General features: G+C 42.8%; 1 protein-coding gene across 2 annotated transcripts in view; it reads left to right on the top strand.

The window, feature by feature from the left end:
• Nucleotides 1-18,637: 18,637 nt before the first annotated feature.
• Nucleotides 18,638-24,052, top strand: part of PARP8 (poly(ADP-ribose) polymerase family member 8) — a 120,731-nt gene continuing 115,316 nt past the window's right edge. The window contains exons 1-2 of one of the 2 annotated variants that reach the window (XM_055791153.1): nucleotides 18,638-19,418; nucleotides 20,274-20,328. In XM_055791153.1, coding sequence (XP_055647128.1) covers nucleotides 19,328-19,418; nucleotides 20,274-20,328 — 146 coding nt within the window. In that variant the 5' untranslated portion in view covers nucleotides 18,638-19,327. The remainder of the gene's footprint in view (nucleotides 19,419-20,273; nucleotides 20,329-24,052) is intronic. The other variant, XM_005241958.4, reaches the window with a different exon arrangement.

Raw genomic sequence — 24,052 nt, 5'->3', positions numbered from 1 at the left:
TGCCAGTGATAATATATTGACTGCAAAACAAGCTTAAAACAATACACCTAGTAAGAGCTAATATGAGTTAGTCACTGAATAAAGTTCTTACCAAGCAGGCATCCCTATGGGAGAGAAGACAGGTTCAGCCTGTCAACTGATGCCAGAAGTTATGATGGAGTCTTCTCTAGTTTCTCCCCTTCCTACCTTACTTTTACACTTTTTAATTCAGATGGAGCTTGAGTGACTCTAGTCTTACATATTTGTTACTGATAGGTGTAAAATTCTCGCACTTTACCTTTAAAGGTACAGTCAAAGAAAAATATAAAGCACATGCTCAGTGTGGGGTGGTCATACCTTGGAGGCAGGTAACTTTGGGATGGAGGTGTGCATTGGTATTACAATGAGGTTATAATGAGCAAGGTTCATCTGAGGAAAGTAATTTCGCCACAATGGTTGGCTCAACAGCAGACGTCTTCTCATACACTCTGTGTTTAACAGCTGCTATGCAGCTTATCAGCTGTGGTACCATCAAGTTCCCATTCCTGCAGGGAGCACAACAGAGCCTGGTTGCGAGGTCTCCACTCTGCTCCACCCTCAGTTATTCCTATCAGCAGGTACTGAGATGGCAGGGTGTGTTGCTTAGGGAGCCATAATAAAGTAGATTCCATGCATGCCAACCATCCTGAAAGTGGTAACTATATTTTACCCTAAAAAGCTTTCTGTAATACTATGCTTCTATTAGGTGACAGTTTATTCTAATTTCCCCCGAGGTAATTTTCCCACACACTCTTCAGAGCTTTGTCCTTTTAACAGACTCCCTTCTGTCCCAGGTCCAAGAATGAAGACAATGCTTTTTTATTTTTTAATCTATTTGGCATTATGATTTTTTTTTCATTGTTTTGGTAGCTATGTTTGTACAGACACTTAAGAATATATTGATTTTCTTAAGGAAGAAGGTAAAGCAAATCTGCCTTTGTCTCTTTAGTACTGTACTTAAAGTACATAATCAGATATTGCAAGCTCATTCTCAAGGCAGGAGTTATTGATGCCAACATCCCAACTAAACTGCCCTTTCTACATTTATAGTTAGAACAGATGTAGAGATCTATCTGTCCTAGAGACTGACCCTGACCTAAATTGGTTGATGAATAAGAAATTGTAAAATGACATGTGTCAACATACAGAGCAGGATAAAATCCCCCTGTTGAGGCAGCACTGAGATGGGACTTGCTTTTTCACCATGGCAGGCTCCAGCCCCATCCCTCACTCCCCACCCACTCTGCAATAGCTTTTATATTTGTCACAGCATAATTAAAGATTAATTGGCCTGAAGAGACAGGCTGAAAAGGAGCATGAACCTGTGGCCATGCAGTCAGAGTGCTCATTGGGGAGTGACTGAAAATACTCTAAACCCCCTTTAGGTACTTTGTTCAGTAACTTCTTGAAACAACATTGGGAATCCAATTTTTCATTTAATTTCATATTTTCAATTTTACTTTCAGCATGAAAGTCTTATCCAGTAGGTATCAAGTCATGTTTTTCTGGTAGTGAAAAACAGCCCTGTGGTGGGAAGCAGAAGAAGCCCCGGTGGCAGAGGAAGGTGCCAAGCCCCAGTCCTGAGGTGTTCCTGGCACTCTGAGTAGCTCCAGCACCTGCAAGTACCAATCTCAGCATTTCCTCACAAGTCAGAAAGCAGAACACAAATGGAGTATGAAGCCATAGAGGCAGTGCCCTCCTCCTCCCTCCACATATGAGGCCTCTCATGTCCTACCTGGTACCTATGTGTGTCAGGCCCAGAGGGCACCAGCAGGTCCTGTCTGGCCCCAGCCTCCCCCAGCCTGCCCATGCCCCTGTTTCCACCCAGACCAGGCTGCCAGTCCCTGCCTGGACCATGTTTTCAGCGTGCCCACCTCAGATCCTGCCCTCAGCGTGGAGGTTAGGCCCCCACTGCAGCTTGTCCCCATCCCAGCTCCTCTTGCTCCTGACAGAGCTGCCAGGGGGGGTAGGGGGGTGGGCCTGGGGCTGGCAATGGGCGCTGTGACCAGACATCTGCCTCCTTCAGGTATGTCTTTATTTCTCATTTTGAGGAGGTGGACAGCCTAGGCACAGCCCATAGAGACACAGGTGTGAGAGGCCAGGGAGGGGCCAGCATGACAAGCAGTGCAAGCAAGTGGTGGTGCCCGTTGTGTGCTAGGCCCCACTCCAATCATTACATGAGCGTTTTGTCTAATGACAGTTTAATTAGTAACAGACCTTGGAGCAAAGACCAGGAAGAGGCCCTTGTGAAGTTAAATCCCTTGCATGCTACTGCCAGCCACTAAAACCCAGTTACTGAGTGGGGACGCTCAGTGGGGCAGCCTCACTGGCATGGTGGGACAGGCTGCTGGGGGCATTGCCCTGGGTGAGGGGGTGCCTAGCGGAGGGGACTTCAAGCTGCAGCCCTTTCTCCTGCTGATGGGAACATCCTACCTGCTGACCTCCAACTCTGGCTCCTGGGACTCACTATGGGCCTGTTCTTTGGCTATCCTAAATGGACTTAGTGTTAGGGGACTGGCCACCTTCGGTCAGGGAGCTAGTCCTTGGCAGTGCTAAAAAAACATGCCCCGAAACACACAAGGCACATGGATTATAGTGCAGTCTGAGCAGGGAAGCTGAGCACCCCAGTCCTGTCAAAACGAACATGTGATGTACAGAGTTAGCCCTTTTTGAGTAATGCCTATCAAAGGCACAGCCCGTGGCACCCTGCGGCATTTCGGTGTCTTCAAGGTAAGGTGCCAGCTAAATGGTGTTTTCAGGCTGAGTAGGTAATTCTTCTAAATGCCTATGTGAAGAACATCTCTCTTCCCTGGATCTATCTTAGCTTCATACTAGCTGTTGTTTAAATTGTTACATACCTCCTAAGGGTTACATTTTCTCTAAAGTACTCACATAATAATCTATTAAAAAAAAGTAATCTTCCATTGCCTCAAGACAGGCAGACTCTTGTTATTGTCATTGTGAATCTCCTCCAAACCAAAGCATTTTTACATAGTTCAGTCTTTAAATGCTGTCTTTTATTCTCATTCAAGAAAGTCTAGATTTGACAACAGTCCAGTATTTTACTATTTCATTTTATCTAAAGAAAAAAAGTCCAAGGAGAAATATGGTAGTTTTTATTCCTTCAATTATGATACTTTTTTTCTGAAGTAGAGCAGTGAATTCTTGCTAACAACATATAACTGAAGAAAGTTAAGTCATCTTATCTGTAATTTTAGTGTTTTAGCAATTTCTGAAGTAAAAATACACCTGTGTGTGTAATTTTGCTCACTCACTACTTTTAAGGCTCAGTCAGAACTGCTTGTGTTGTACAACAGTCAGCATTTTGCCTATACTTTAATGCATGCAATTTGTCATCAGTTTGTGCCTCTTTAGGGCTTGGCAATGATTTCTTAAATAATCTCTTCTAGATTCTCTTCTAGATCTTCTAGATCTAGAAAGCAGTGTTGCTTTCAAAAATTACTTTTCCTTCCTGAAGCTCCTTGGTAAAAGGCAGAAGAAGGTATAGTGGCAGAAGTATTACAAACTAAAGCAGATGGCATTTCAGTTTCAGAGAATATAATGAAGCTTGCACACAGTGTTAATTGTCCCATAACCCAGTGCGTTTCTTGCATCGTACTGAAAATCAACTAGACTTTTCCAGGAGGGAGAATTTTCACATAATTTAACAAGGTATCACTAAAATAACATACAAATAAACAGAATCATTCCAAACTGGGAAAACTTGGAGAGGTCAATACATGATCTAATTTAAGGACTTTTGCTGGTGGTGCTGTTGAAGCTGTCTAGTCCTTTCTGATGACCATGTTGAAAATTCTTATGTAACTCAGAGAATGTAAGCAATTCCAAGTACTGAAACATCAAGATATGAGAAGAGTTGAGTCATTTACACCCCTCAATCAATTCCTTTGGGACCTGTCAATTACATGATTAAATCAGTTTTGACCAATACATCATGGTCATGTGAGGATAGATTTCTCCACTATCAAAAGTGAAATAAACTGCTGTGGCAAAAATTTACATGCCATTTCAGATCAAAGGATAATTTGAGTGGTATTTTTAATGATCTCTAGCAGGGGTCCTCAAACTACGGCCCCCCAGGGTCCTCAGTCCGGCCCCCGGTATTTACAGACCCCTCCACACCCCCCCGCCCCCCACCCCCCGCCAGGGGTTGCGGGGGGGAACGAAGCAGCCGCAGATGGCTGCCTGCCACTTCATCCGCGTGCCGGCCCCCTGGTTAAACAGTTTGAGGACCCCTGATCTCTAGCATAGTTTCAAGACTGTTCTATTTCACCAGAGAAAAGTGCTTATAGTTCAGTTTAGAGAAGGAATGAAGTATGTGCTACTGTAACGGAGTAAGTAACGCTGGTCCATATATATGGATGGCTGTTTATTAACTACAAGATGATAGTTTAACACAAACCTCTCCTACTTGGTTTTGCTTAAACTACGGGTGGTCATGTTTCTTTAGATACCCAGGAGTGATTTTTCTCTTTCTCAAAACAGAAAATAACACTATTTATTAATGATCTAATTCAGAAAGAGGAAATATCTCATTTATATGAGAAAGTACACTAGTATTTGAAAGTACATGAATTTGAAGCTATATTGCGGGGAAGTTATTGCAGGTGCTTGCTTACATTAAGACATTTAACCATATTATTTTTTAAAGATAGTGTACTTTACCAATGGAACACTATCAGATAAGTTTTAAGGTTAAACTAGAATATCAAAGTTAAACTATGATACCAACAAAAGACAGCTGGACTCCATCCGGTCCTCCATACTGTTCCTTAACCTCAAAGCACTGACTTTGACTGTAGCCGAAAAGGGTATTTGTAGCTTCTTTTCTGCAACTACTCCTCCAATGTATTGTCTACCAGCCTGGAAATAGTTCAGTCACATTGTCCATGCCTTTGTTTTACTGCATATTCCAGCTGCATGTACTTCATGCCTTTTGAAGAAAATCTGTAATTGCTTTTTGTTTTCCCCGCTTCCTGATACCGAAGGAAATCTCTTTGCCCAATGGAGTTTAAGTCTTCTGTACAACTGCTGGCAAAGCTCACAGCCTGGAAGACAACAGTAAGAGAAACAGTGAAGAATACAAGAAACTGAAGGCAGTTGCAGGCAGAAACAAGCAGATAGTCTGGGGACACCTGCAGCCCACAGCAGACTAGGAATCTCTGGTTACCTCATGACACTTGCAACTAGTCCGATGCAGGAAGCAGGTTCCAGAACATATGCCTACACTCTAGTAGGACAGACAGCTTGCCTCCAGCAATTGAGAGAGCAGCTGAGGCAGTGTACAGGAGCCTCATGTATACAATTAGCTATCCCCCAGCTCTGAGTGTTGCAACTTTTGCCATGTGCTATTACCTGTAGCAGTGATCAGCACATTGATGAGGAGACAAGGGGAATGTTTCTTGGAAGAAATGCTCTAGGCCTCAGCTTCTGCTGTAAAAGCAGTTGCTTAGGAAAAAAAATGTATGATGTGAGGCAACTTTTAAATTAAAACTAAACTATCCACTTTTGTTGTCCTTTTGGCTTATGTACCTACAACATTCCCTTTCTTGTTCACCTGTTGTGTTTAAGCCCCCCATATTCCCCAAAACCCTCAATCCTACCCATCTCACAGAATACCCTAGACAAAAAAAAAATTGCACCAGTCAGCTTGACAAGCAGTCCTGTGTACAGCAAAAAGGCAATTTTTAACTTTCAAAAATACTGAATATACAGGGCCTCAGATATCTAACTTAATAGTTCTGACAAAGGGCAGTGGTACTTGCACAGTTCCCTTCCACTCAGATGTCTATTATTTGCTATGATCTCAGAAACACATACGTATCAAGGTGGAATTTAGCAAATCCTGTCACTTCAAATTCTCTTCATATTCTGTAGTATGAAGTTATGAAACATAAACTTACTCCTTTTTCCCCAGTTATTTCTGGATGTAAATCATAAAGTAAAATGCACAGAATAAAGCAAGCTGCAAAAGGCTGCGTAAAATGTTGTATCCTTTGAACTCACTGGATGAAGTTTGTAATACACTGCTTTTACCAGTACAAAATATTTCAGGATAACCTGGGTAAATTGGCTAAAACCTGGAGATGAATACTGCAACAGATAAAGACTGAATACAAGTATACAGGTCTCCATGCTTGTTTCTTCCTGAAGAATTAGAAACGCTGCGTTACTTTCTTAAAATGTTATATGACCATAGGACAATACATAATTTAAGAATGTGAAAGAATTTAATGGGCCATATGCTACTAAAGGAAATGAGTTTCTGAACTCACAATCAAATGCTTTTATGGAGAGTAACTATGTCTTTTTTTCCCTGTTTTTCTGAATTACAGGTGGTGTTTAAAATAATTTATTGGACACTATGCCACTCCTCCCTGGGTAGGAGGACAGAAGTGAGGACTGGTCTTAACAAGGATTGCTTCTATGGATCATGCAGTGGGGAAACTCATGTCCTCAAAAGTGCTTGTGTCTATTTAGGTGGAACAAGGACATTTTTTATTCCAGACTGTGAGGCGGCAGTTGCTTGATTTGGTGCTCTGTGCCCTCATAAGCTGGGACCCACAGATCTGTTCCCAGACTATCTGGAAAATGGTTTAGAGATGCAGTTTACATTATCACAGTGAGCATTCCTTCTGGGTTAGTTTGTGTCCTTGCCCACTAGGCAGCCTCCCTCTCCCCAGACCCAAGGTATCCTTGCCACCTCTGTGGTAAAGAAGTAACTGACATAATTGCATTGTGTTATTTAGCCTTCTGTTTTCTAAAACTCCACTTTGTGATGATATGTTGTGTCCTTCTCACATGAACTGTTTCATGCAGTACAGCTCAACTGGCATTTTTAGGACCCCTGATGTAAAGTGACATATTCTGTACTTCAGTAGAAGGTTTATATTTTAGACTAGAAGATTTATGTTCTCACCTGTGCAAGGGATAAGTAGACTACTTGACTTTAATCAGTGTATGTGAGATCAGATTTGGACTTGGGAAACTTCTCAGAATAGCTACAGCCTATCAATGGTGGTTGCAGTGGTCCCGTCCCCTCTCTTGAATCAGCATGATGTGTAATGTATCGTTTTGCACTAAACCACTTCAAGAGCTGATCTTGTTGAAAATTGATTTTTATGTATGCCTGTTTTTTTGTTTCATTCCCCACCCCAGCTCACTGTGGGTTTGCACAAGCTCCAATGCTGGTCTAGCAAAAGGGACTTAAAGCACAAAGCCAAAAGTAGTGGCTGTGGTGGAAGCTTGAACTTAATCTGTGATATTTCATCACAATTTTGGGGGAGGAAGAGGGGAGGGGAATGAAGGAACTACCTTCATTCTTGTAGGCATATTGCAGTGGCTGTTTTTTAATTCACATATAAATTCACATTTAAAGTTTAGTCTGTTTGGGGTTTTTTCTTTTATCTCTTTATCCTCGTTTCTGTCTGTTTCCCTGCTTGTGCATATGCTTAAAAATCTTTGATTTTTTCATTGATCTTATTTTCACCATTTGAGGAACATGGGCCTGTACAACACTAATAACAATGTCAATCAAATATTTTTTCTGAGAATTAAGGATTTCCAAACTCCAGAGGTGCTCAAACTATGCCTCATTTTCCTGGACATTCCTCTTACTTATTCCTTCTTCCTTCTTATGGGTATCAGAGTGATATGTGAACAATTGCTCTTTTTATCAAGTAATAAAAATGCCTTCTAAGGGAGATCTTACATTATTTATTTTGGTTAATTTTATGTATACTTATTCCCCAGCGGAAAATAATCTCCTTCACTGAGTAATCTGGCTAATGTATTCAGTCCAAATATGGGAAAGTTGAGTTGAGTTCCTTCCTTTACAGGAGACAGATCTTGTGCTTCTAAACAGCATGTCATAAATACACATGTCTCAGACGAATGTTCTTGCTCTGTGCTTGTAAAGCTGTTTCTTTTTTGTCTGAACCAAAAGTGCACTGAGCAAGGGCCTGGAATCCTCCTGAGTGACTGTTCAAACAGAGCTGAAGGTTCAAAGGCAGGAACAAAAGCAAACCTGGCTTCTGCCAAGGATTCTAGATAGGAGCTAGGGGAAACTTCTAGAGTGGAGTGCTCTTGTTGAAGCTGTTTCACCTTCTAGAAAATACTTCAATAAATGTCAAGAGGACAAGATGTGAGACATCAACATGAGGTCTCCTTAGGCCTCACAAGCTACAAAATAAAAGGACATTTCTTCATAGCACAGTTTTATGGCTTCTTGGTTTTCCTCAAATGAGTGTCCCAAAATTAAACTTTTTGTTTCAGGCTTAAAAATATCAGTTTTGTGTTAAATGGACCAGAACTTCTCTATCTCCCATTTCAGTCACAAACAGAGATGACAAAAATGTTTGGCTTGATGCAACCCAAACATGATTTTCCTTCTTCTTTGATTCCACAGCAGAATTCAAGTTTAAAGGACCTCAGAATGCTGAAGACCTTCGCCCTGCCATTTTTATGAATATATGCATCACTTCTTCATTATTTAAACATCTTTATGTGAACATCTGTAAAGTACTGCATTGCTGGAAAACTGTTCACTCTAAGATTTTAATGATTTATGAGACTTTATCTATGATATGTGTTGGAATTATGTTACATAATATTGTGCCTTTCTTGACCATGTAAACAGATTAAAATATTATCGAGCTCAAATGAAATACTAATACTGGCACCAGAATTATCATGGCTGCATATTGACATAATCCAATAAAACAATCCTGCTGAATATTTTTTAAAACAAGCAAGTATAAGGTGTGGGACTATAGCTAAATTGGAAGGGGTTTGTAAATGTCTCCATGAAGAATTTTGCTTACTATTTACCCAGCTCTGCTCTTGTGACTGAGTTTACTGAAATGTGTAAATCAATGCTGAGTATTTTAGGAGTCTATCCAGCTGTATTTCTCTTTTAACATACTCTTATCAGTATGAAATACTGTGTCAAGAGCTATATCTGTGTAGTTTACAGAATTTAGATAATAATGTAGGAATATAAAAATTTAATTCAATAAGAAAATAAAAATAGAGTTTATAGTATAGAACTGTCCATAGCTGCATAAAAAAAAAATCATCAACACAAGAACTAAGATAAATCTCCTTATGTAATATTTCATCACTGTTTTGCACACCAAAACTTCATAGAGCATCTCTGTAAATCTGAAATAGTTTAAAGACAATGATAGACATATTAATAATTGATTTTGAGGAATGGGAAATGTATAAAGAAAAGTTTGTTAAAACATTATCAACTGATTATTTTATGGGAAATTTCACCCTTGAAATATTTGGAAAGATGTATGTGTTAGCACCATAGGTTTTCACCATTTTGAAAGAATAAAAGGAAAGCATCAAATATAAAATGCTGTATAAAAATGTAAAATAACTAAAATTTACATCTAGAAATCAGTAATAATGACCTAGTTTCAATTGTGGCTATTTTTCTATGCTGTTCCCACAGATCAAGGACAGTTGTATGATTAAGTTAGTCTGTTTACACAAGAATATACTTTATGTTGTGAATGTTAGAAGAAATCGGTCTCACGCTACACAAGTTTTAGTATAAACACACTCTAAGCCCTTATCAGTCACAAAACAGCCCATCTGCATTTTATAATATATTGAATTAATGTTTATGGGTGTTGGATGGAACAACATAAATACAAAGTTCAACCAAAACAGATGGGGCTCCAACAGGATTTGTAAAACGGGTTACTTCACTGCTGGTAGCCTAGATCTCATTTTAGAGAAAAATCAAAGCAGAATTGAGGAAGAAGAGGAAAGAGAAAAAGGTCACATGGAAGATTTGAAAAATCTTAATCCAGAAACTTTGTCTTTTTTTTTTTTCCATGTTTTTCCTCATTTTGTGGTTTTGAAGTAATACGGCACCCCTCTGGACTAAGGTAGAGGAATTGCCTACAAAAGGATATCTTTATTTTACTTTTAGGATATAACCTTGGTCTTATTGCATGTTTTGTGTGTCAGGGAAGGAAGACAGCATTGTGAATGCTCAAACCCTAACACTGTATAGGCATTGCTTCATTAATGGTTATATCCTAACCCCCTACCTCACCAAGGCATTTATGACATTTTTCAACAATGACAGTGAATTATTTTTGTATCCTTTTAAAGAATATATTGTATTTAAGGAGAGTTGCTTTTAACAATTTAAATAATATAATTAGAAATATATAGAAATAATATTACTAGAATAGGCAAAGCTTCACTAGGCTTACAGAAAATGCCACTTATTTTTATATCCTGCACACAAACTGATGTGTTTTGAAAATCAAAGTATTAATATGGCATAACTAAGACCTGTGTTAAAAAACTAATTAATAATTTCATTTTAATTCATAACTTGTCATGCTCACATCAGTGGGACTACTCATGCTGAAAGCTTAGATGTGATTTACAAAAGCAAGGTCTTCATTATTAATTGTTAATACCATGGACATTATTTTTTTTAGTAAGAATCAAGAATACTGACATAATCTCCCTTTTAAAAAAATCAAGTGAAGTAGTTAAGTATTTCTTCTCTTCCAAGGAAAAGCAATCTTACTCCTTTTCTCCCAGTTATTTCTGAACCTTTTTTATTAACTTCTCTACCTTTTTTGCTCCCCTCCCGACCTTCCTTTACCACATTGTAGATTTACCTCAGACAGATCTTTTTGTTGTAAATACTGCACATTTTCTTTTGCATTTGACATATATGTCCTTGAGGGGTGTCAGGTTTTGTTTCATTGCCACTTCTTCTGTTTCACCCATTTCCTATGTTATAGACAGCCAGCAGTCTCGCCACTGGAAATTGAGGCTGGTCATCTACTGAAAAGCCTTTTCAAGTTAGCACACGCTTTTAATAGGAAATAATAATATGATAAGCATGGTTTTGTACAAAGTGCAGCAAATACATAAAAGGAGTGGATTTGTTGCTCCAAATACTTCAGTGGTTTTGATTTAAAACTACACAGCCTTTTTGCCTAAGATTTTTTTTAATTTTTCTAGTCTTGTTTGGGATATAGCAGAGACTGCAGATTTTTACTAGTTTAGATTATGGTGTTATTTAGCTTAACAGTGACTTTGCATTCTGGATACTGTTGGCTCACCCTGTACTTCAGGCTTAAGGTAACAGGGAAACCAGGAAATGGGTTGACTTGTAGTAATCATGAACATAGCTAGCAAACAAATGATCTGGATAACTACCAAAAGATATGGTCAATGGGATGAATACTGTACACGTTTGGTGGTGTTTCCTAGAAGCTAAAGAAATAAGTAAAACCCCACACAGTGTACTTCCTTGTATAGGTTTAATGTTAAGTACAATGTCTGAGCTATCATTTATAAAGAGAAAAACCTACTCTTGCTCTTGCCAGGTTACTCAACTCTTTTACTAGATGAGAAACATCCATAAAAGATGGCATATAACAGTTAAAAAGCCAAACCCCTTTTCTTAGCCATAGGAGCACTGGACAGTGGGAAAGTGTCTAAGGAAGACACCCATAAGGAGTCTGAAAGTCAGGCTGTTGTATGCAAGTGTGGGATGCTTTTGGTAAGAGTTAGATGGGACAGTTGCATGTGCTCATTAATTATTGTAAATGTCACTTTCTTTTATGTTTGGTTCCTTAAGATTAAAGAGTGCCTTAGTTTAAGAAGGTTGACTGAACATTGTGTTAATCCCCAGTTCCAGTCTTCTGAAGAGAACAAATGCAGGGACCCAAATCTAATTACACCTGTGGGGTCAAACACTGTTGGTTGTGCAGCAATAGCTGAGAAAACACAAAATGACTTTGCTTGGGTACAGGAAGCAGTGTAGTTGCAGCAGCATGAAGGTCTGCATGTGCTAATGTCCGATCTTTCTCGGCCTCTCATTTAGAGTTCTGTCATTAGTCCTCAGTTCTAAGGGCTATCTTGCAAGGTGCTGGGTTGCTTCCCAACCTACCAATTTCAGGTAAACTGAGACTATTTGACAATCCCTTTAATTTGGGGTTACAAATTCTTAGTTAAGGTCAGTCACAGGTTGGCGGCAATGGAGGTTGTTAGAGCAGGAAAGCATCAGGACCTGATAACAGATGGTGACATGGTGAATCACATTTACTGTTGCAGAAAATGGGCTAAATGGAATATTTTTAGCAAGGTAAGTATTTTACAGTTTGAGTTTCTGGCATGAGTATTTGCAATTAAGAAACTGCAATCTGGATATAGGCAACAGAGGTGGGTTTTTTAAGGCTTTTTAACCATATATTTGCTCAGCAATTGAGAAATTTGCCAGGTAGTAAGTTCAGCTGTGGCAAATGACACCAGTAATACTACGGATTTCAGAAACAGTCTGTGTACCCTTTGAGCTATTATTCACTAAACATTGTTGTCTGGGACTAAATGTGAATTGGGAGAAGCAGTGCTTACGTGCTGTCCTGTCTGTGGGCAGTAAATGCAGCTATTCCATGAATATAGCTGAGCCATCCAGGTTCCCTGTGCAGTGAATGGGAGCAGTAAAGCTCTTGGGAAGGGGATTTAGAACAGTTGTAAAGAGAGCACAGCTGACAGCCAAGTAAGGAATGGAGCTGAAATTCTGCCTCTCACATGGGCTTAGGTGCTTATCTGCAGCCCTGAGACAGGCACTCAGACTGACTGGGAAGCCATTTGCTGTGCTTAGGCAGGATAGCGTACCTTCAGCACTGCTTGACCTCAGGGTGTAACTCCTATTGATAAGAGACAGCTGCAGAGACAGTAAGCGACAACTTAATGTCAGCCAATGAGCATACACCCTCAACTCTCAACTTCTAGAGAAATGTTCTAGCTACTGGGCTGCAGAGCAATTGAGATGGAGGCCCCATTACTTGCCTTACTGAGCACTGCCACTGTGCAGACAGAGATGTCCACAATTCATGGAAACAACGAGGATGCTGGCAAGAGGCAACTTACCTCAGGAGCTGGCAGGAAACAGGGATTTGCTTGTGACTGACATAAGAAAATCATGGATAAAAGGTTTAGAAATATTCCTGCTGGCGTCTCTTGTAGAACTCCAGTTTCTGCAGAGAAATGGGGTTCTCTACAGAACCATTTTAGCCCTCTTCCTTGACCTGCTCATGAAGTGAGCTTTCAAGAGTGAGGTGGAAGAGGGGAACTGAAGGGGTTGGATAGACAGAAGAGCTGAAAAGAGGGAATAATGAGAAGCACTAGAAAAAAAATAAGGTCTTAATAGTGTAAGATTCAGAGAAGAAAGGAAAAAGAATAGAGAAATGAGGCTAATGGGCAGTGAAAGATGAGATGACAGTGAACAAGGAAAAACAAGAACAAGTTAAAACCATCATTAGAAAGTGTAATGCTAAGAGTTACAATAAGTAGTGATGTCATTTGGGACTCTGATGGCATGATTTATTGAACGCTGCTAGGAGCATTTATCCTGCCAGCAGCCATAGGCTTAGCTATCGGGGGCCTCAGTGTCATCTTTGATGGAAAGCTAGAGGTCACTGTCACAGCAATCCACACATCTGTGTGTAACACCTGTACATCCTTCTGTTTTGTTCGAGGTAACTGTTGCTGCTGTTTAATAACCTTTAAAAGAAAATAAAATTAAAAAATTGCTTTGGAAATTTCAACACTGATTTGAATAAAATAAGCCTTGGTCCTCTGATACGTCGCTTCTTTTTTCCTCCATTGCTGTTCCTAAATAAAAGGCAAATAAAATATGTAATGTTAAAATATGTCAGCTGAACATTTGTTCACCCGTTAGGCTAGATGAGACAACTTAAAATATTTTTTAAAAACTTATGGAGGATTGGGCAGTTGATAGTTTAAGCTATTGTTTCATGTTGTAATCTAAGTCATTACTTCAATTTTTATAATGCAAAAATATTTAAAGCTTTTATTAAGAATTAGGCACTGTTTTAAGTCATGTTATTAATTCCATTTTAATTGGCATTCTTTTTAAAAAGAAATGCCTTTTTATCAATGGACCAGTGCTAACCCACTCCAAAAATCAGTTTAAGGTGCTTTACTCCCAGTGAAATTCACTCTTAGATCATGACACGTCCACCATGCTAGTGTGTTTTTAATCCGAGTCACCACAGACTTACAGTAACGACCCAAAGGAATAATTCTGTTTATAACTTCACCATGATTTGAGTGGCTTTATTTCCTGTTACAGATGCTTTGGCTAGGTATTGTGGCTACATAGAGTGATAGTGACTCCTTGGATGGACAAGTGTGAGCACTGGTGTAGAGGACAGCTAACTCGGTATCTGTCTAAAACTGGAACTGGCTTAAAGAAAATGGTATGTCGACTAAGTATTTACTTGAATATTATCTCAGAGTATTAGATTTTAACTGCTAATAATAGAATTCTAGTGAAAATTACACTAAAGCTTAAAGCTAAACTTTTTTTTTATACTTTGTCTTACTTCCCTGTTGGTGGGAAGAGCTCAGTGTTGCTCCTACATCTCTCACTATATAGTACCTATGTCTTTATACATATGAATTTAATCCCAGTGTTATTTAGCAATGACTGTGTCATTTTGAGGAGCATACCATCTACAGACACCAGCGAGCTTTGCTGTATTGGTGACTAGCAAATAGCCCTTCAAATTGGAGGAAAAGCACAGGTTTAGTTTGTTTTGTAATAGAATTTTGTCTGAAGCATACAAAATTGGAGACAGGGTTTTGTTACTGTTCTAGAAGGACTGATGGCAATTTTGTGTTTTGAAGTCTTTTCCTTATCTCTGCCCTTCTGAATGCTCTCACATATTAGAAATACTGGACAGATGCCCTATCGCATTGCAGAATTCTATATATTCCCTACAATGGCAAGTCTGCATGTTTTCATTTTTCTTGAGACTTCCCTTATATGTTTATATGTAACTGGAACATGTTTAGAAATATATATAAAGAAGATATTTTGGTACAAAACAAGGTGTCCTGATGCTTACTGAAACATCTCTAACAGCTTTACTAATAGGTGGAAAGGGTTTTTTTTCTGGCACAAAATTTAAAGTGTCTCCTTAGTCTAAAGGAGACAGAACTCATCTACAGGCTGACCTGTGCATTTCCCCAATAACTTTCTCAGAAACCTCTCACACATTATTGAAACACATTCACTGTGTTGTTCTTCTCTCTTCAGACAATTTTCCCTATTATATTTTGAGCCAATTTTATCACATAGATGCTATAATCATGCATCTCCATGGATTACAATTTCTTTTTACCTTATTTAAACCTCTGTAAATGTTTTCAGGTTCCCAGGAATACAAACATAAAAGTTATCTGTTTCTTTTTTACTTAATTGGGATAATCAGTTCAGTACAATCTCACTGAGCTGAGCTGAACTTGAGTCAAAACTAGAAATTATGTAAGCCAAATTTCAAGACTGAAAAAGCAATTGGAAAGACATATATTAAATTCCCTTCGGCCAAGACTATTACTTCCAAGACTAACTGTCTTATCATTCATTAAATTACTTGTAAATATCTTCAGAAATTTTCGGAAATAGGGTGGTACAATGTACATCGTTAAAGTGATTACTGCATGCATACAGGTACTTTTGCAGAGTGGCTGCAAGTGAGCGGTTTGTCAATCTTTACAAATGTAGGGATCAACTCTCAAGATTCACCTTGATTTTCTTAACACTTCCATTTTCAATATTTTAATCAACAGAAGTCTTTGACACCGTTTCACGCAGCATTGTGCAGGAGACACTGGCTGCTCGTGGCCTGGACAGGTGCACTCTGCGCCGGGTATAAAGCTGGCTGGCTGGCCGAGCCCCGAGCGTGGTGGGGGATGGAGTTACATCCAGCTGGCGAGGGGTCACCAGTGGTGTTCCGCAGGGCTCCGTGCTGGGGCCGGTTCTGTTTAATAGCTTTATCGACAGCCTGTACGAGGGGATGGAGTGTCCCCTCAGAGAGTTTGCAGGTGACACCCAGCTGTGGGGAGCGTTGATCTGCGGGAGGGCAGGAGGCTCTGCAGAGGGACCTGGGCAGGCTGGAGCGATGGGCCCAGGCCAGTTGTGTGAGGTTCAACCAGGCTCAGTGCTGGGGGAAGGGCAGCTGGAAAGCTGTTGAGCAGAAAAGGACCTGAGGGTGCTGGTCGGCAGCCGGCTGAACACGAGCCAGCAGTGTGTGCCCAGGCGGCCAAGGTGGCCAACAGCATCCTGGCTTGTATGGGAAACAGCGTGGCCAGCAGGGCCAGGGCAGTGCTGTCCCCCTGCACTGGGCACTGGTGGTGCCGCCCCTCGACTCCTGTGTTCAGCCTCGGGCCCTCACTGCAAGAGGGACACTGAGGTGGTGGGGCGTGTCCAGAGAAGGGCAGTGCAGCTGGTGAAGGGTCCAGAGCACAGGTCTTCTGAGGAGCAGCTGAGGGAACTGGGGGTGTTTACTCTGGAGGGGAGACTCAGGGCAGGATCTTACTGCTCTCTACAGCTACCTGAGAGGAGATTGTGGCAAGGTGGGTGTCAGTCTCTTCTCCCAAGAAACAAATGTTAGGACAAGAGGAAATGGCCTCAAGTTGTATCATGGAAGGTTTGTATCGGGTATTAGGGAAAGATTCTTCTCCAAAAGGGTTGTCAGGTATTGGCATGTGCTGCCCATGGAGGTGGTGGAATCAGCATCCTTGGAGGTGTTTTAAAAGCACATAGATGTGGTGCTTGGGGACATGGTTTAGTGGTGGACTTTGCAGTCCTAGGTTAACAGTTGGACCTGTTCTGAAAGGTCTTTTCCAACCCAAATGATTGTATGATTCCATATGATCTAGCTTTTCCTCACTGAAATCAGCCATTCCTGCTGTAACTGTACTAAGTCATCAGGAAAATCAAGGGCCAAATTGGCTAAGAATCTAGCAATTTAAGAGTCACTTACAATAAATGAAAATAAATGGAATAAATAACCATCATATTTCCAGACTTCTTGTTCCACTCAGTTAATGCTGTGAAACCAGATAAAAATCATATTCACTTTCTTGAAGACAGTCATCTTTCTTTGTGGATGACTTTTCAATGCAGTGTCATCAAGCTATGAAAATGAGGCTTAAAAAGACAGTTAAGAATTTTGTTAATTGAGTGACACAACACTGAGAAAGAGCCCTGTGGTCAGAATAAGCTGTGAGCAGAACTGTCAGCACAAATATCCTGTAACTGTCTGATAACCTCCCACATTCCTGATCCACATGGGAGGGATAACAGAGACCTTTGTCTACAAGATTCAAGACCAAAGCCTCACCAGAATAAATCAAGTCCTAATTACATCTTCTAACTATGATTAAGGGGAAAGCAGCGAACATGGCTGCTGATGTTCTAGCTTGAATAGCTAGAAGAAAAGCTCTAGAAAAGCATCACTTGTTGACCAAGCTGGCATAACCTGACAGAATGACAGTGTGTTACGATATTACAGTGTATTTCTGATTACAGTGACAAGTTCTCTATCCTGCCTTGGAAAAGTCTTGCTGTAGTAGAAGCGAATTTAGAGAACAGCTTTGAAAAGCCATCTGGAAATCTCCCTTCATAGATATAGTTACTTTCTTAAGGGCACAGAGTCCTATCACATGATGGATTGTAATTTCCCTTCTTCTCCCTCTTTCACACACAAAATCTTACCAAGGCAGGAATAAATATGGAATCTTTTTATCCTCACTTGTTTAGCTATTTCCACTTAAGAGCCCATAAGACAATGATGAGTGCATTTGTTCCCTGTGTTTGAAATTAACATTACATGGTTAACATAACATATACTTGCTTAACAAAAACAGTGGAATGGCAGAGCTCAATAATGGATAATCCACGGTCGCTGTTTAGAGCTGGGTGAATACGTAAAAACTTAGTATTGTGAACAGGCTTTCCATTTTTAAAATCAAATCTGTTTCTACTACATTCGCTCCCGGTTTTATGTTTTGTTTTTAGGAACCAATGAGGAACATTCCTCCTGAGTTTTTAATACGGTCATTACTCGTATTGCATTACGCCGACTGCTAGGCACTGTACCGGCAGCCCGCGTCCTCGCCCGGAGCTCGCAGCTTTGCTGGAGGCCGAGGGGGCGAGGAGCGCAACGGAAACCCTCGGCGGTCAGAGGGCGACTACAAACACGTTAACTCCCGTTTTACTGTTCCCATGGCCACGCATCCCCGTCTGTCCGACGGAGGCGGAGACAGGCGGGCACCCGGTGCGAAAGGGTGGGCTGCCGGGCTTCTGACCGGTGAAGGGGCAGGCGGAGGAACTCTGCCCACGGCGACCCTGGCCGCCGCCCGCCCGCGGTGTCAGGGAGGAGCGCGGCCGCCGCGGGGGCGGAGGGGCGCGCAGAGCCGCAGCGGGCCGCCCGCAGCGCCCGCCCCGCCGGGAGCCAGCGGTGGCGGGGGGCGCTGCCGGGGGAGGGCGCCGCGGAACGGGGGGCGGCCCCCGCGGCACCAAGGGCGAGCGGGTCCCGCTGCCCCGGTCCGCGGCCCCCTCCCGGCCGGGCGCCGACCCTCCTGGCCGTGCCCCGCCGCCGGCCTTGCGCAGCGCGGCGCCGCCCGCTTCCTCCCCGGTGCCCGCTCGGGAGCCGCCCCGTTGGCATTTGCATTTCCCCGCTGCTCGAGAGGAGGCAGCAGCCTATGCCCGGGGCCGGGGCGGGGGGCGGAGGCGAGGGCCGGCGGCGGGCCCGCGGCCATCGACCCCGCCGCCCGCCCGGCTCGGTGCATCCGCCTTTTCCTTCCCCCGCGCCGCCTCCGCTCGGGGAGCCGGCGGGGGCCGTACGTGCCGGGCCGGGAGCGAGGGGAGGGTCTGCGGCTTGGCGTCGCTGCAGCAGCGCCGGCCCCGCCGCGCCGCCAGGGACCGGGTGCGGGCGCCGCCGCCGCCGGCTCCGCGCTGCTGCTGCGCGGCGATCGCCGCTGCTGGCGGGAGGGGCAGGGATGTGAGCGGTCGGGTCGGCTTGGCCCCCCCTCCCCCCCCCCCCTTTTTTTTTCTTCCTTCCTCTCTCCTCCAAAAAAAGACCAAACCAGCCAACCAACCCCCAAAAAAACAGAGGGCGTGGGGGGTGGGGGGATTCCGTGTCGCCGCCGCCACACTCCGCGGGATCCATTGTGAGGAAATTGCCATTCGCCGGCAGCGGCGGCACATCTGGGCGGGCACATCTGGGCATGCAACATCGGCTCCCGCCGCCTTCCTCCTCCGTTCTCCAACGGGCCGAGCGGATCCCTCCGGGCCGCCGGGGAGGCTCCTGCTCGCCAGCCCCGGGGTCCATCTCCCGGACTGACTTAAAATCTGGTAGCGCGGGGGGTGGGGTGGGGTGGAAATAAAGGCTGCTTTTTTTTTTCCCCTGGGATTTATTTCATGGGGATGTGTTCAAGACAAGAGAGGATTCAGAAGGATATTGACGTTGTGATCCAAAAGTGCAAGGCGGAGAAGGACTGCCTGTTTGCAGGTGAGTTTCCCTCCCGGGCGCCAGGTTGGCGGCGCGGAGGCTGCCGGCGCCGCCCGCCCCAGACCCCGCTGCCGGCGCGGCGCGGCTGCCCGTGCCCTTCGCCGCCGTTCCCGAGAGCGGCGGCCTGCCCTCAGCCCCTTCTTCATCCTCCTCCTCCTCCTCTCCTTCCGAGGGCATGTGAGGGCAGATGAGACCAGGAGCCGGCCGGGAAGTGGGGGTGGGGGGGAACCCGAGTCAGGGAGCGTGGCGGTGGGAACACGCCAAGGCGGGTGGGTGTGGGTGAGGGTGAGTGTGTGCGGGGGTGCGTGTGCGTGCCCCCCCGCCGCCTGACGCAGCCCGCAGCTGCTGGTGTGAGCGCCCAGCCGAGCGCAGCCCTGGTGTTTTTTTTGCTCCGGCGGCCGCTACCAGGCTGTTTTCGGGGCGGCCGGGCTCCTGTCCCCCCTCGGTGCCTGCCCTTACCCCCGCCCGCCCGCCTGGCTTCAGGGCCGGCGGCATGGCCAGCGGCAAACGAGCCCCCTTTCCGTGCAGATACCTCCCCGCTCCCGCGCCCCGCGGGTTTCGCGGCTTCCTCGCCGGTGCCGGTGCCGGTGCCGGTGCGGTGGCGGCCGTGACGAGCCGTCGCAGGAGCCCGGCTCGCGGCTGCCTGTTGCCGTTTCTGACAATTGAAATCCCTGCCGTTGCCATAGCACCGGGCACTTGTTGCGAGCGGCTGGGGGGGAGATGCATTTCCTCTGATACACCCCGACACCCCGACACCCCCCCCCGTGTCGGTCGCTGAATGCCGGTCCATAAAACCGCGGCTGTTTCGGCCAAAATAAAAGACAAGTTGTAATAACGCAGCTTTTGGTCTTTCAGATTTCAGGTACTCAGACGCCACCTTTACCTTCACCTATACTGGAGGCTCCAAAAGGTACTTTTTTTTACAGTAATGAATCTCTTCAGTTTCTGAGGTGCGGTGGTTCGATACCGTGGCAGGCTGTTTTGTTTTCTTCCTTTTGCAAGGAGGATCAGTAAATAATCTGCCTCACAGAAACGTAAACTGAGAAGTGGCGATGGAGGTGATCAGAAAGGTGATCCGTAGTTGTCAGCCTCATTCCTCTGAGCACTGCTCTGTGCAGCTTCATTGTTTCTCTTTATTTTAAATTTATGTAGGTCATAGAATTTCTGCTGTACGTTAACAGAAACACAGTAAAGGCATCAACATATGATATAGAGCTAATTCATGTTAAAAAACTGGGAAAAGTTAAGATTTTAATAGCAAGTAGGCCAGATTTCACATCAGCACCTTACTCTCTTACATGAGAGCCATATTTAGTCCCATGACAGATGCAAGACTGTCTGCAATTGACCAAATCAAATTCCTGAGATGTTAAGTGAAATGTCAGTATAGCTTATAAGGCTAAAAAATGTGTTTATGGAATTGGTAGCACAAACATTATTTCTGAGTGGTCTTAGCTTTTGCTTATAAACTGGGTTGCGCATGTACATGTTTTTAAATTGTATTTCAGCATTTGTTATGTTTGTTTGCAAAAGGAAATACATGTAAAGCTTGAACACATCCTTTTTGTTTCCCAGATTCTTAGATACCTTTTGCTAATGAGGTGTTAACACTGTAATGCTATGTCATTCTCTTACCTTTTAGCTGAATTTTATTAGACTTGGCGGGAAGTCTTGGTTTGGTTTTGTGTAGGCAGCACTCCCACAGGCATCAGTTCTCCCGTATGCGTGCCTCTGGGTCTGGCTTCAGGACCAGTCTCCCAGTTGGACCCAGCCTGCAAGATTGCTCAGAAAAATGCTTTCCCACCACACTACCCTGCTTCTTCCTACTAAACGAGAAGACAATTTCTGTCATTTTCAGTGGAGCAGAATAGTTCACCCAGTAGCTGAGAACTGAAGCCATTTTTAGGTTGTTTGTAGTATACTCTTTCATTAGGGATTTAGTATATGTTTTGTTTTGGTTGGGTTTTAAAATACAATTTTTAAAGGCTTGATAGGGTAAAAATTGTCTGACAGAAGTATTATTTATTATGTCCTTAAAGCGACTGAATTAGAAAGTTACTTTGCACTGTTTTCTAAACCAAATATTGCAGCAAGAAACCAGGAAGTGAAACCTGTCTATTGTTTCTATTTTCCAAGCTGAATGAAGTAAAAAGCCGGAGGGCACAACTGATTGGGAAACAAACTGGGTTATAAATGTTGAAACAAAACGTCATCACTTCTACAGCGAGAAACGGAAGAGGACCTTAGATCCTTCAGCTTTGAATTTTAACTGGGGTCAGCACTTGCTTAGGAAACTGTTGGCTGGCAGCTAGTTTTAGGACCTTGAAAATTCAAGCTGAATTGAGAAACAAATGTTATGTTTATAGAAATGTGGGTTGATACTTGGAACATACTGAAATTTCACTTTCCTTTTCATGTTTTGAGGACACTTAACAAGCATCCTTTTAGATAAGGGTTTCATGTTCTCTGCTTGTTTGTATTGTGATTTCAAAAAACGTTATACAGTATTCTTAGTGTACAGTGGTGTACTGAGTGGCGGTTTATGGTAACAAGGGCTCTTGTGAAGTACATAAAACGAAAACCTGAAGCCTTAACTATTAAGGGGCAAACTTAAGTTTCTCACAGCGGTGGTGCCTACTTAGAGAAGGTGCTGGCTGAGCAGCAGCTATTCTGCGCTGTATGCTGTATTCGGGTAAGTCTCCAGTACAGGGTCAACAGCAGTGACTTGCACATGGTAACAGCTTAGGAGGGTACAAGGCTGTCTGAGGATCTTTTTCTTGCATTTGGCCATCAGTTTTTCCTTACTGCCACTGCTGCAGCTGTGGACTTCCTGAGTGTTGACCCCATTTTTTGGCTTGCACTCAGGAATTTTCACTGAATGACAGAACCTCTGTTAGCTCAAGATCACAGGCTTGAGTATCGGCCAACAGGCCTTGTCCAGTTACTTCAGATACTCAGCCTGATTACTTTGTTTCTCAGATGGACAGGAATACAGGCTTTTGAGTAACGGGCAGAGCGGTGGATGTTCACTGGATGGATGTTCAAACCAAGAAACATATTTAATGAGTAAGAGTAGAGACTGCATGTAAGAAAGATTACAGTACTTAGCACTCATTACCTGTGCTTGCAGCTAAGCCATTTCTATGCGTTATTTCCTTTAGGTGTTCCTGTAGGTTGGCGAGTATTACAGCTTTCTTTTGCCCATAGTGGTTGGATGGAAGAGCAGAAACCCTTCAAAGAAGGCAATTTGCTTTCTGTTTGAGAAGGAAGCTTTCTCTTACCCTTGAGTAAAAGCAGGTGACAATACTAGCAGGTTAAACATCACTGGGGGTTTTCCTCTGCATACTGGAGTTGCCTCTAGTGCCCATTAAGTCCATTTATCGGTGTTCTTAAAACTCAGAGCCAGATTCTTGGTAAATCAATGTAAGCCCATGGAAGTCAATCAGTGTTATTTGTTATGATGAGGACCTAAGGTTTATTTGTGTTTGTTCTTTAAATTGTTAATGTTTATCTGTGTGAAGATTTTTGTTCTTGGGACCAGTTTCTCTGACTCTTCCTGATTTTTCCCAGCTGCTTGTATTGATTGCAGAGCCTCTTCCTACATTAGTGCTATTCAAATATTGAGGTAGTACATAACCACGCTGCAAATCAATCCAGATAGATAGACCTGATCTGGAGCACATTTATCATTGCTTCAGTGGAGTTAACTTGTATTCCCACAGTAAAGTTGCAGTAGTTTAGTTAATAATTTTGGACTGTATTCCACTGTACCTTTTTTTTTTTTTAAATGCACTGTGTTCACACTTCCAAATTATTAGTTTTTTGACACCGCAGAGATGCTTCCTTGTTTGGGAAGGTTGTAATTAGTAATTTATTCATGAAAGCACTTCTCTGTGCATAATGTGGGCACTACATAGGACAGATGGTTCATCAGTTTCATAATTTTTAATTTCATTGTCAGAAGCCAATCAGTAGGGTAATAGTTTTCTTATGAAGTGAGGTGTTCATTCAGGTGCTGTGACTGTGCAAGATTTACTCTCCTTTAACTACATCTGGCAGAATATCAGAAATGGCTGGATTATTTATGCTTTTTTACCACAAGTTGTAAAAAGGATATTAAAATGTGAACATGTGAAGTTATCTTTTTTTTTAAAAAAGAACTTTTTGTTTCCTTTTTGCTGTTTTCTGCCCTGTATGACACATTGCTCCTCCAGAACTATGCAGACTGAACAGAACTGCTGATTTGTCACCTTTCAAATAAAAATGTGTGATGCCCTGAAGTTGTTTTCACTTTAGATGTAATTTGGCATGGTTTACATAGAAGCAGTGCTTGGCTGTCCTGAAAAAAAGATGTTTCCTTTTTTTAGTGTTTTTCTCATACACACCTTTTTTTTTTTTCCCCTAAGGCTAAATAAGGACATCATATCAGTCTTAGCATACTTACTCATTCAAATATGTACTTAACTCTCATTGGCAGCGAGGGACAATGCCAATAAGGCTGCGCATGCAAACAGATTTAATACTGCAGCATACTGTGAAGAAACTACATAAGACCTGTAAGAACTGAACAAACAGATTAATTTTGTTAGCAAAATTTCCATCTCCTATTTTACAGTGGACTCTTGTGTTCTGCT

Source organism: Falco peregrinus, chromosome Z (assembly GCF_023634155.1).
Source record: "Falco peregrinus isolate bFalPer1 chromosome Z, bFalPer1.pri, whole genome shotgun sequence".
NCBI classification, from domain to species: Eukaryota; Metazoa; Chordata; class Aves; order Falconiformes; family Falconidae; genus Falco; species Falco peregrinus.
This window is presented reverse-complemented; position numbering and strand designations above follow the sequence as displayed.